Source organism: Stegodyphus dumicola, chromosome 9 (assembly GCF_044657685.1).
Source record: "Stegodyphus dumicola isolate Sdum_Otavi_A_Nest chromosome 9, ASM4465768v1".
In the NCBI taxonomy this organism is placed as follows: Eukaryota; Metazoa; Arthropoda; class Arachnida; order Araneae; family Eresidae; genus Stegodyphus; species Stegodyphus dumicola.
In genome coordinates, this window is record NC_140776.1 from 17,140,037 (window position 1) to 17,152,986 (window position 12,950).

At 33.5% G+C, this 12,950-nt stretch overlaps 1 protein-coding gene across 3 annotated transcripts in view; it reads left to right on the top strand.

The window, feature by feature from the left end:
* LOC118193355 (cell adhesion molecule Dscam1-like) overlaps positions 1 to 12,950 on the top strand; it is a 978,906-nt gene that overhangs the window by 521,739 nt on the left and 444,217 nt on the right. For all 3 annotated transcript variants that reach the window (XM_085823255.1, XM_085823256.1, XM_085823257.1), the window contains exon 7: positions 2,966 to 3,373. In XM_085823255.1, the coding sequence (XP_085679381.1) occupies positions 2,966 to 3,373 (408 nt within the window). The remainder of the gene's footprint in view (positions 1 to 2,965; positions 3,374 to 12,950) is intronic.

Here is a 12,950-nt window from a genome sequence, read left to right on the forward strand (position 1 = left end):
ACTGAATTTTTAAAGTAAAAAAAAAAAAAAAATACTTCCTTAAAAATTTCACAGAAGAGCAAACGCTAATTAATATAGAACTTATTCTGTGCAAAATATCAATATTTGGCTGTATTTTTATTCTTCAATCCACTTATTGAAGAATTTTGCAATATAAGCGTTAAGAGTAACTAATGCAATTATATTTTCCTCGGCTTTTTGTATTAATATTATCTGAGTTTAATGATATGAAGAAAGCAGTATTTTTGAAAAGTAATAAACAGTTAGTAGAAATTTTTGTCTAACCTGATATGTTTAAAATATGCTTAAAGGACTTGATCATTTGAAACGTGTATTCCATAAACAGAAACCTCCACAATAGTACCCAGAGCTTGCTATTTCCGAACGTTATAGAAACAAAATCCCTCTTAAGATGAATAATGAGTTTTTCCTTTTATTAAGTTCTTATTACTTTCCGAAGTGTGCATAACAAAGATTTCTTGTCGAATAATTTCATTAAAATGGTAATTCCAAAGATTGCATTCATTCTGGAAAGTCGTTAAAAGATCTTTTTAGCTAAACGAGAAAACGGGAACTTTCTAATTGCTTCAGAGATGTAATTAGTTGATAATAAAACCTCATTTGCCCTGTTAATACTGGTCATAATCCGAAGTTGCTTCTAGAAAGATGTGGCATTTATGTTGATACCTATACACTCGCCCGAGTGAAATCTCTAAACACAATAGCATACAGTTTGTTTCTGATTTAAATGTGCAGAAGGGAATTTCAAAATATTGTGTCTAGTACCTCTGATACTCAAAAATATCGATACCAATAAAAATTCCACATTTTTTTATTATTTTATGTCTTTTTATGGCTACCGAATAATAAATGACATTGCGTTAAAATTGCAAGTTCAAATCAAATCAAATTATTATTTTTTGTTTGTTTGTTTATTCTTAAATTCAAGTATATTTCTTTTATCAACTGTTAGTTATGACACAATATGCTGTCTGCTATAGCTCGCAAATTTTTTCATTTAATTTTGCTTGATTTTGAAGTTATCTCTCAACTGAAAATTTTTATTGAACAAATCACACTATTGTTCTATTAACATAGAATGCTTATGTATATACAAAGTATAATTTTTACGATTTCTCAAGGTTTTACCATTAAATCGCATTTAGTTTCACTAAGAATCTGATTGATCTCATTTAACTTATTCAAATATGCCCATTAATGTCAAAAAGCAAACAGTCTATCAAATATTTCAATAATTAACGGAACAACCATATAAATTCTCAATTCATGCAGCCCCTTTGGTTATATGTGTATGTATGTATTGTGAATACGGCAAAGCACACTAGGGCTATCTGCCTAAGGGCAGGGATGCCTTTGTGGAGGACTTTCTAAGGAAAACCGGCTCGTATACACGTAACACATGGGGAAAACTGCGAAAACGCCCATGCAGCAAGCCCGTTCGCGAGTTTCGAACCGAACTACCAGTGTTCAGCGATTTTACCGCTCTGCCGCTGGTGGGCCTTTGGTTATATGAAAATGGTAAATCCTGCCTGGTCTATTTGCCTAAGATGCACATTCGTAGAAAACATTATAAAGGACACGGGCTCCTATTCGCGTTACATATGGGGAAAATCATGAAAATACCCAAGTAGCCAGCCCATTCGCCTGAGTTCGAAGCCACTATTAATATTCAACAGCTTTCAGCATTCAAACAATAATGCAGCCGATCCATGGATGAAATGATATATATATATATATTTTATCTGAATGCACGTAACCATTTTCATAAACCTCCATTTATAGATTAGTCTTTTAGAGCTTTAGAAATCAAAACTGCTCTATAGTTTTCATTTTCTGCTCCTCAATGGAGCGTATATTTCTAAACTGTGGGTACTGTGCGCAGCGGTAGATACAGTAGTTGTGTTTCGGTAGTACAGGGTGTTTCTAAATGCCTATCGGTGTTTCAGCGCTTTGTAGTATTTACTCCGTAAAACTTAAATTTATAATTAATACATGAAATGAAAGATCAACTTAAACAGGTATACCTACAAGCTTTTACAAGTATTCAATGTGAGCACCTTTCGTCACACGACACATATCAAGTCGATAACCCAGTTCATCCCAAACATTGATTAGTGTTTGTGGTCTAATTATTCCAACACTTGCCTCATTACTATTTAGCGTAGGTCAGCTGGTAGTGGAGGCACATACACACGATCCTTTATGAACTAACTCACACGATCATTTATGAACTCAATGCTCACTTCACTAACCCTTGGTCGTCCCGTACTCTTCCCTTTGCAAAGGCAGCCGGTATTTTCAAACTGATGATACCATCTACGGATGTTACTATCACTTGGGGAATACATTTGAACTACATCCGGAACGTACGTTGCACAGGTTATCCGGAACGCACGTTGCACAGTAGCTACAGATTCGGTCTCTGCAAACTGCAGAAAACAAAAAGGTTTCTGTTCACTAGTCGCCATTTTTGCTACTATTGTACGCGCGTGCTCCATTTCTGGCACATGCGCGTACCAACAAACATAATTGTTTGAGTTGTTCTTTCATTTAATGTATTAATTATGATTTTAAGTCTTATGTAATAAATACTAGAAAGCGTTAAATCTCCGATATTCATTTGGAAAACCTTGTAGTATAGACATTTTTCAACTGTGGATACTCTACGCAGCGAATGCTTTTAAACATTCCAGCTTAACATTTACGTTCTTCTAAATTAGCGAATATCATTCTTTGAATACATTTTTATTAATTTTATTATTGGATAAAATTATAAGATGCATTTCAGCATTTTTCTTTTAAATTCGTTGCGGCAACTGCATTTTTGTTCGATAGTGTGTACATTTTTCCATTAATTTTGTTAAAGTTTTGAAATAATTTACTATATTTTCATTATAATGCCATTCATTATTATTCCTAATCCTTTAATTTTTATTTCCACTAGAGGATGCACCAGCTTTGAAATATGTATTCTCACGTCAAACTGTGCAACCAGGAGACAGGTTTTCCTTACGATGTGTTGCTGCTGGAAATCCTATCCCCCGGGTGACCTGGTCTTTAGATTCTCGTCCTATCCCAGAAAACCACAGAGTTCAATACGGAGATTTCGTTAGTATCCACGCTGAAGTTGTGAGCTTCGTGAATGTGAGCAGTGCAAGAACGGAAGATGGAGGAGTTTATGAGTGTCGTGCTCAGAACGAAGCGGGTGCTGTGAGTCACAAGGAAAGAGTGGATGTACTTGGCGTGCCATTTATTAGGCCCATGAATAACGTAACGGTTGTAGACGGAGATTCCTTATTTTATCACTGCCCAGCTTCTGGATACCCTCTGCCAGTTGTTACATGGAGTAAAGGTAAGAAATTTTTCAGTACATAATGCAAAATAGTATCCGTTATGTGCTATATATGCATGATGAATACATTAATAATTCGTAGAGATATTAGGTAATTTTGAAGAAGGAATATATGATAAATGTAAAATGCCCTCCCCGGGATACGAATCTGGACCTCGCCGAGTGTGCTACCGTTACACGATGAAGACATGCTTGAAAGAGAGAGGAAATAATTTAAATACTCTTCTTTTTAAAGGGTGTCTGGGGATTAGGGGACACAGTTGCTAAATCTTAGTGGTCAAGAATCATCATCCACCAACTTTTTTAATTCGGTGGGCACTGTAGCGTCATTAGATTATCTTTAAATAGGAAACATGAAAAATGGCCAATGCCCAACTTGAACCTAGACCTCTCGAATACGCGCCGATTGTAGCTACCGTTACACCATGAAGGCATGCTGGAAAGAGGGAGAAAATATCTTATAAATTTATTATTTTAAGGATTTAAGTTTGGTTTACTGGCATTTTAAAGTTTTCTGTTTTGATTTTTCTATGTTTACAGACAAAAGGGTTCGGAATGCGTAGAGTGCTTTTGTGAAACCAGAATGAAAAAAAAAAAAATATTGAATTTTCTTTTAATTTCAAATTCTTTTCTCTATTTCTATGTAAATTTTAGTTCGGTTATTTTAAGTTCTACATAATAGGGCATATATTGTACTTTACATATAATAATTTATATTAATTTGAATATTCTTTACATTCTGTGATTGAAATAATAATTATGTTTAGAGCTCAAGCAATTATTAATCAATTAAATCTGATGTCAAGGAATCTCTAATTAAATCTGATGTCGATGTATGTTAATTAAAGTTCTTACGTTTCTAATACTAAAATATATTTTGCTTTGGCATTATCTATTTGTACTGCCCATCTCATAGATAATGGATATGTTACCTTGAAAGACCGAAATTGGAGAATGTCGACTTTCACCGGAGAATGTCAACATTCACCAAATACATCGGTGAAAGATCGAATATTGCATTACATTCTTGTACATTCGGACCGTCACCAGTGTATGTCGACAATCACAGATATGCTCTGGTGTAGGTCGAAAAGAGAGGATAAATGTACACGCTGTCATTGCAAAAGGAAGTTTTCCACAAATAAATGCAGTTGTAAAACAAGGGCCTCTTGTGCAGTTCGAAGTGTCATAGTAGTTCAAGTTGTTGTAATGTGGAAAAAGAAAACAAGGAAAAAATATAGCCATAGAAAATAAAACGGTTTGAAAATTTCACTGTTAAAGCATCGTAGTAGTAAAATATAAAGAATCTACAAATCATCGCATGCATCACACACATTTGTTTTAAAATTTTAAAAGTTCTGTATGTGAAGATATTAATAACATCATCTGTGAGCTTTTCCTCCTATATACTATCTAAAGTACTTAATTACGTAGAGCGTTTAGGACATACATACGTATGTTTAAATGGATATATGTACATAAACAAAATTAAGTAACCCGGAGTCAAAACTTAACTAGCTTAGAAATGCTTTTTTAATATGTACTATATACGTTAATATCAATACATGTTTGCCAGAGAAACATGTTGAGGAAAAGATTCAGTGGTATCAAGAGTAATTTTCTGACAACAACTCTTGGGTGTTGCTGCGTTCTTGTAATAGCAGGGGCTTATACTGGATTTCAATAAAGGGCATGCTTCTGAACAGCAAACATTTCAAAAATTATATTAATAAATGAAAATTAGAATTACATGTATTTGAAAGTTTAATATAACATTTGCGTATTAATATGCTGTAAAGAATTTCGAAATATGAAAAATAATTTAATGCGTATAAATAAACATTTTAAATTCCTCAGATTTAGCGTCTGAAATGGAAATTATTCATGTACGGTTTCCAGATAGCTTACGTCATAATTCCATTTTGCTTCATTTATGAAGATTTCACGTTTTCAAAGCGTAATATGCAAATGAATTACGCTAGTTATTAATAAAATTTTACATTAATTATTGACAACATTTGAACAATGGTACAGTTAATGCTGATCTGAGCTAAATCAGCTAGTTACTCTTGTAAAATTCTCTGATCATGTTACCAATACTGTTGGTATTTACACATGGTCTAGTTATACAATTTTATTATTATAGACAGTAATGTAATATACGAGTGTGCTGCAACCATCCTGGCCGATAATAATTGGTTAACGCAGCACCCCAAAACAGACAAACGAAAATACAGTTAAAAGATTAAAACGGAAATACAGCCAAACACATCAAACCAAAATTGACAGTATTGTTCTATTGTCATTTATAAATTTCATCAAATCCCTTGCAAATCTAGAATTTTTATTGTGGCAGTAGAATTCCTTTATGTTACCATATTTTTCCCTAACATGTCGCAATAATATGTTGTCATCGACAAAATAATATCTTGCATTGCCTTCAGCCTCTGTGAAGCGCCCGCGTCCAGTAATTATTTAAATGCAATCAAAATCACATTAAATGTTAAATCAAATTAAATGTTAAATTAAATCACATTTTAATTTGCAACCAAAATCACATTAAAATGTTTATTATAGGCATTCTCTTATTTTTAGAAACTTCAAAGTTCAGCAAATAATCTTTCCTTTTTCCCGAAATGTTCCATATCTCTTTCCAACAATCACAATAGAAACCCTTAATTTTACCAATAACAATGCTTTTTTATGCTTGAATATCGAACGCATCCACGGTATTACCCAAAGCAGCCTCTCTGGCCAGCATATCGGCCCTCTCATTGCCTATAACACCAATATGGACTTTCACCCAGTTCATTTTCACATCATGTATTTTCTCAACTTTTATCTTTTTACTTTTACAGGTATTATATACAATATGAGTATGCCTTGTGTTTTGACATTCATATGCACATTGTCTTTAAGTAATTTTTCAATTTTTATATGACTATCAAATCCTATCTATCGGTAGAAGAAATCTTTTTAAAAGGCAGTCTGTTTCATTTTCGTTTTGTCTGTTCATTTTTCAGATTTAAAAAGAAAGTGCTTCAGGTTTATTACACTATTCAGGTTTACATTACATTCAGGTTTACATATTTGTTATATTATTCAGGTTTATTGCAATATCACAGTGGTTTCAAACTCAAATTGCGAGCGGGGCAAATTTATGACCTTAAAGTTGTAGCAAATTTTTCTGGAAGCAGGCAAGATGAAAAATTAGCAACGACTTCGCTGGGAATGAAACCACGGACCTCTGGAATACGCGCCCAGCGTGGAGACCACCACACCACGAAGGCATGCCATTAAGGCGGGAGAAATACATTCTAAAGTAGGCAATTTGCCGCAATTTAGAAAAAAGGAACAAAGAAAGAGAAATATTTTTCTTTTTTAAAGAAATAAAATTTGTTAGCTAAAGTTTAAACATTTTACTACATATTTTTGAAAATTTACATATAAAAATAAAGCCACATAAAATTCAAATTTATACTTATCTTCTGCCTCAAATTTTTAAAATTGGTACCTGTAAGAAATTGCTCTTGATCGCAGTTTATAAGCGAAACTCATTGATAGAAAAACATAAAAATTTTCATTTCAACATTTATTTAAATAAATATAATGTGTTAAAGTTACTTAAATGACTTACTTTTAAGTCAAACTAAAACGAAATATATGAAACCTTCCCATGAGAATAAACAATGGAATCTGATCTCTTTCTTTTATTTGTCAATTTTTTTTTATAACGTGTAACAGAAAAAATAATATTTGTAAGCAAGTAATTATAAACTACTTTTTTTTTACTATATCTTTCACCTACAACCCCTACGACGTTTCAATTTTCATAATGTTTGTTATTTTGAAGGAAAATTATTAGAAAGTATCTTCATCACAAACTGTAGATACTCTCGGGCAGTTTAGTTAATTTCATAGATTTAAAAAAAAAAAAAAATTAACTACGAATAAAAACAGTTAACATGTAAATCTACTCCCAAATAATGCGATTATTTTTATTGCAAAAATTTGTAACTGAGAATACTTATATTTCGATGAGCACTAATAAAAATAATCTGGATCTTCAAATCCGGCATAAGATTTATACCACAGGGGCAATTAATTAACTCCATTTATATATCTTTCGGAGAGTTGCGTTCGGTTTTGGTACTGAAAATAGTGTAAAATTGGACTCCAAACCATTAATATCTCTTTTCTTCAATTTTTTTTTCAAAACAATGCTAATTAATTTAGCAGAAAATTATTCACGGGACGCATGCGACCCGCTAATTTGACATCGCTGCGTTATCAAACGGAAAAAGGTCAAGAAATAAAAAAAGAGCGACCTTTAAACTCAGTATACAAACATCACGAACACCGCACAGTGTTGCTGCGGAGAACGCGGCATCCCAGAGCACTATGTGGTAGAGTGCCCATTAACAGAGGGACTTCACATACCAATCCCAACGGTTAACAGGCAGGCCTTCTGCAAATACCTTATAAAGCAGAGGCACCTCACTAAAAAATAGTCAAAATAATGAATAAGCTCAAGAACATAGGTACTGACCTATGTGCAGCGGACTAGTCCGTCTAAGCCATATCAGTAAATAACACAAAAAATGCTAAGCACATGTCAATGTGTAAATGTATAATAAGCAGTAATAAATGTAAGTGTGTACCCAGGCAATCAGATTGATACACAATAATTAATGCAGTGAAGCAGTATATTAGACATAATGTACATAAGCAGACGTATAAATGTGTATTGCAATAATAGTGTTCTAAATGTAATAATGTTTAAATGTGAAGCAAACAAGTAGATGTAAAAGCAAGAAAGTTTTTAAAAATTAATGATAGTGTTTTTAAATGTTGTAATGAGTAATGTAATGTATATATGCAGTTGTAAATGTCAGTGTGTACTTATGCAAACAGATTGACACACAATGATTAACGTAGTGATTACCTGAAGCAGTGTATTAGACGTAATGTACATAAGCAGACGCAATTTTAAGCGTATATTGCAATAATAGTGTTCTGAATGTAAAAATGTCATAAATGTAAAGCAAGTGCGTCTTTTTTTTTTTTTTTTTTTAATTAAGGATAGTGTTTTAAAATATTTTAATGTGTAATGTAATGTATGTAAGCAGCTGGAAATGTGTGCAATTATGCAAATAGACTGAAACGCAATAATTAATTAGTGATTAACTGAAGCAGTGTATTAGACGTAATGTACATAATCAGACGTAAATATAAGCGTGTATTGCAATAATAGTGTCTTAAACGTAAAAGTGTTCTAATTGTAAAACAAACAAGTAGATGTAAAAGCAAGAGTGTTTCTAAAAATTAATGATTTTTTTAAAATTTGTCATGTGTAATGTAATGTATGTATGCAGTAGTAGCAATTAGATTGAAATGTAATAATTAATGCAGTTATTAACAGAAGCAGTGAAGTAAACATAATGTACATAAGCAGATAGCAGACGTAAAAATAAATATGTATTGCAATAATAGAATTCTAAACGTGAAAGTTTTATAAATGTAAACAAACGAGTAGATGTAAAAGCAAGAGCGTATTAGAAATTAATGATAGTGCTTTTAAAAAAGTTGTAATGTGTAACATAATGTATATAAGCAGTTGTAAAATGTATGTGTGTATTGCAGTAACAGTGTTCTAAACGTAATAGTGTTTTAAATGTTAAGCATGTATTGTCAAGTGTAGTAATACATTAAGCAAATAAGGTCAATGCAGTTGTAATATGAATTACAAAATGTATCTCTAGATATAAGTGGACGTGGCGCTATACCAATTAACCTCAATGGTAGAGGCATGGTGCCCACGCCCTCCATCGCATATCCCAAACTCAGTATACAGTACAGTGTAAAACTTCGAGGTAGAATACTCAGCTTTGTGTAATAATAAAATGCATAAAACATAAGAATTGCACCTAATTCAGGGATAAACAATGAAAACTCATTTCCCCCATCTGAATGCGATTAAAAAACAGCATGCGTTTAGGGAAAATTCGAATATGTTTTCATGGCGTGAAAGGATAAAAAGGGAAAAGCTTTCTCCTTTTGTCCTTGTAAAACAACGGGTGACCCAAAAGTGAACATTTGAAAATTCAAAAATTTACAAAATAATACAAGTTGTAGAGATGTTACGGTGAAAGACCGAAATCTGGAGAATGTCGACTTTCACCGGTGAATGTCAACATTCACATAGACTCTTGGTGTATGTCCGAAATATTTTCCAAATACTCTTATTTCTGACTTAACCGGTCAATGGTGTACTAATGGTGAATGTTGAGCATATAACAATATTATATTTTCTACTCCGTAATTCAGTCGCGAATAAACGCACTTGAGACTTGAAATAAAACTTAAGAACATGAGAACCTAAAACACACAATACATTCAAAATGAGAAAGGAAAATAATAGAAGTTAAAAACTTACTTAATTATACAGTACGTTCTAAATGAGAAAATAAAATAACAGTAATAAAAAACTTACTAACTTATGTGATTCAAATCTTATTTATTGCAACAACTTAAACTATTATGGCACTTTATGACCTCTCTTTTCGACTTACACCAGAGCATATCTGTGATTGTCAACATACACCGGTGAGGGTCCGAATATACAAGAATGTAGTGCAATATTCGGTCTTTCACCAACGTATTTGGTAAATGTTATCATTCTCCGTTGAAAGTCGACATTCTCCAATTTCGGTCTTTCACAGTAACAGAGACATTGGGATTTTGGGAAGCAAGCAAGATGTAAAATGAGCAATCGCCTGCTCCTGCAATCGAACCACGCACCTCTGAAATACCGGCTCTGTGTGCTGAACACTACAGCACGAAGGCTCGTTAAGAAAGGCAGGAGAAATACCTTATATACTCCCACTTTTAAAGGGCTACTGGGGATTTTAGATTTAGGACCCGATCACCAAATCCTGGTTGAGGAGAATCATCATTCAACACTTTTTTTTTTTTTTTTAGTTTGGGCGACACTGTAGAAACGTTAGAATTTTTGGAAGCAGACAGGATGTAAAATGAGCAATCTCATTCGCCGGGAATCGAACCACGGACCTCTGAAATACCGACTTAGTGTGCTGACCACTACACCATGAAGGTTCGCTAGGAAGGCGGGAGAAATACCTTATAAGTTAGAGAGGTAAAAATTGACACACATGCTTGAAATGACATGCGGTTTTATTCAAAGAATATATATATATATATATGTCATTGGTCACAAAATGTCAGTGATGCCGCTTGAGAATCGCATATGAAGTGAGCTATTCTGGGAGAGGAAATCAGTCTCTTCATGACTTTTTCACTTCCTCGCGCCGCCTTGGGTATTGGCACGGTGTAGTATGGATTTATCATATTGATCGTAATCGGACTCTTTTTCTTCAAGGAAATGTTATTCAAACTGTCAGTGTGACGGGTGTGAGGTACGCTGATACGTTACAGAATCGCATCATTCCAAACTGAGTGATAAATACCTGTTGGAAGGCAGGATCTTTTATACAATTGCTACACGTGTGAAAGATCTCTTGCTCATATCGTTTGATGAGGATCGCATGCTGAGCTGCCATTTCCGTCATGTTTGACCTCTCAGATCCCCAGATCTCAATCCGTATGATTATTGATTTGTGGGGTCATTTGAAAAAGCTGCCGCGATCGACCGACCTCATTAGGGATGTTAAAAATATCTCACAACTATTTCTCACCATAGCTGCAGATATTATGTACAGTGTATTGTCCTCCGACGTCATATATTGTTGATGAATGATGGCCGACGTGTTGAAAACTTGTTATAAAGAACAAATGTTTTACTAAAACTCAAATTTATGCTAATTATTGCTTTTGTTATCATATGAAGCGCCATCTGTTGGCCGATTTAAGCATATTTTTAGCTTTCAATAAAACCCCATGGCATTTCAAGCATGTGTCTCAGATTTTACCTCTCTACCTACATTATTCACTGAATTATTGAATTTTCAAATTTTAAGGGACTTTTGGGTCACCCTGTAGATTATTTCATAAATGATACTGGTATTTAAATAGCATTGTAAAGGGAACATTAGAGGAGAAACGACAGCGCGCGGTTCATTTTATTTTAAATTTCTGATTCTAAATAAATTTGATGATTCATTTCAAAGCTATGTATTTAAAGTAATTAATACGGATTTTATATATTAATTTATAAAAATTTAATTAGTTAAAAATCCCAATTTTTTTTTTTTTTTTTTTTTTTTTGCTATATCGAATTTATAGGCATGCGCCGCATGCACCACGTGCCCTAAGAAAACGCCACTGTGAGATAGATATGTATGCTTATTTGAAATCCAAATTTTATAAGAGGTATAAAATGCATTTACAAGGCACATCCCTTCAGGGAAAAGAGATGTGCAGTACACAAAGAAGCAGCCTGCAATTAAATATGAAATAAAGCACACGAGATAGTTTTACGAGGCTATTTTATGATAGTGCCTAATTTGGGAAAGAAATACAATTAGCATGCATGAAATATGTATTGTTCCATTTACTTAATGCTCGCTTCGGGAGAAATTCATTTGTGCTCGGCCCCTTTTGCCCAATTAAGTTTCGGCAATTCACGCTTTCAGCCACTGTGAAGAGTAAACAGTATTAGAAATTCTCGTGACATCGGAGCAAAGTGTTTTCTTCTGTAACTACTTTCGAAAGCTAAAGAAGGACTGAGTAGAGAACCTTTGGCTTCAAAGAAAAGTGGATACATGTGTTCAGTGTAGCAGACACGTATGGAGGCTGCATTTTAAATGTTGCGCTGACAAACTTAAGAATTTATCTTGTTTTATTTTTAATTTAGGAAAGAAGTTAGAATTTGGGAGAAAGAAATATAAAGGGAAAAAAATACAGCCATTTCAGTAAATGCCGCTTTCTACCAGTGTAATTGAGTTTCAACGTTCAACCCAATGGCGCATTCAAACCAACGATAGGGTAATATTCTGAAAGTTTATGTTAAAAATGTAAAGTTTTGTAACGCACATAATTTTATTTTTCATTCAGAGGCAAGAATGAATTGGAATTTGGGCAAGCAAACTGCTATTTTCTTATTATATTAAAGGAAACGTTAGAAAGCTTTTGTATTTTTGCTAATCAGGTAATTAAATAAGATATGTAAATCAGAGAAGTTAGGCTTAAAGTTTGACGTCCAGGAGACTTGGTTATCCTGACAGATTAACGCTTCAGATAATGTAGTAGCAGCCGAAGGTCCCATGCTTAATTAATTTCGATTAGAGGCACAGTCGCTTCATTTCAGTCTGTTTGTAATGTAAACCTTCAATAATTATGCATCATGAATGTAAACTGGAATTCACTCATTGTAATTTGGGCTGCTGTGCCCAAGTTATACAACACACCAACATTGTCGAATTAGTCTCTGATTCACATGCCAGGTATGAGATTTTCCCATCAATCAACAAGCAAGGAAATAATTATTGAATTTAAAGTATCAATATCGAAAGAATCGTTATCGATTTAGAAATCGCTGTTGTTTATTGATCACTATTGCAGACCACATTTAAAGAGGTCTCTTATCTGCTGAAGTATC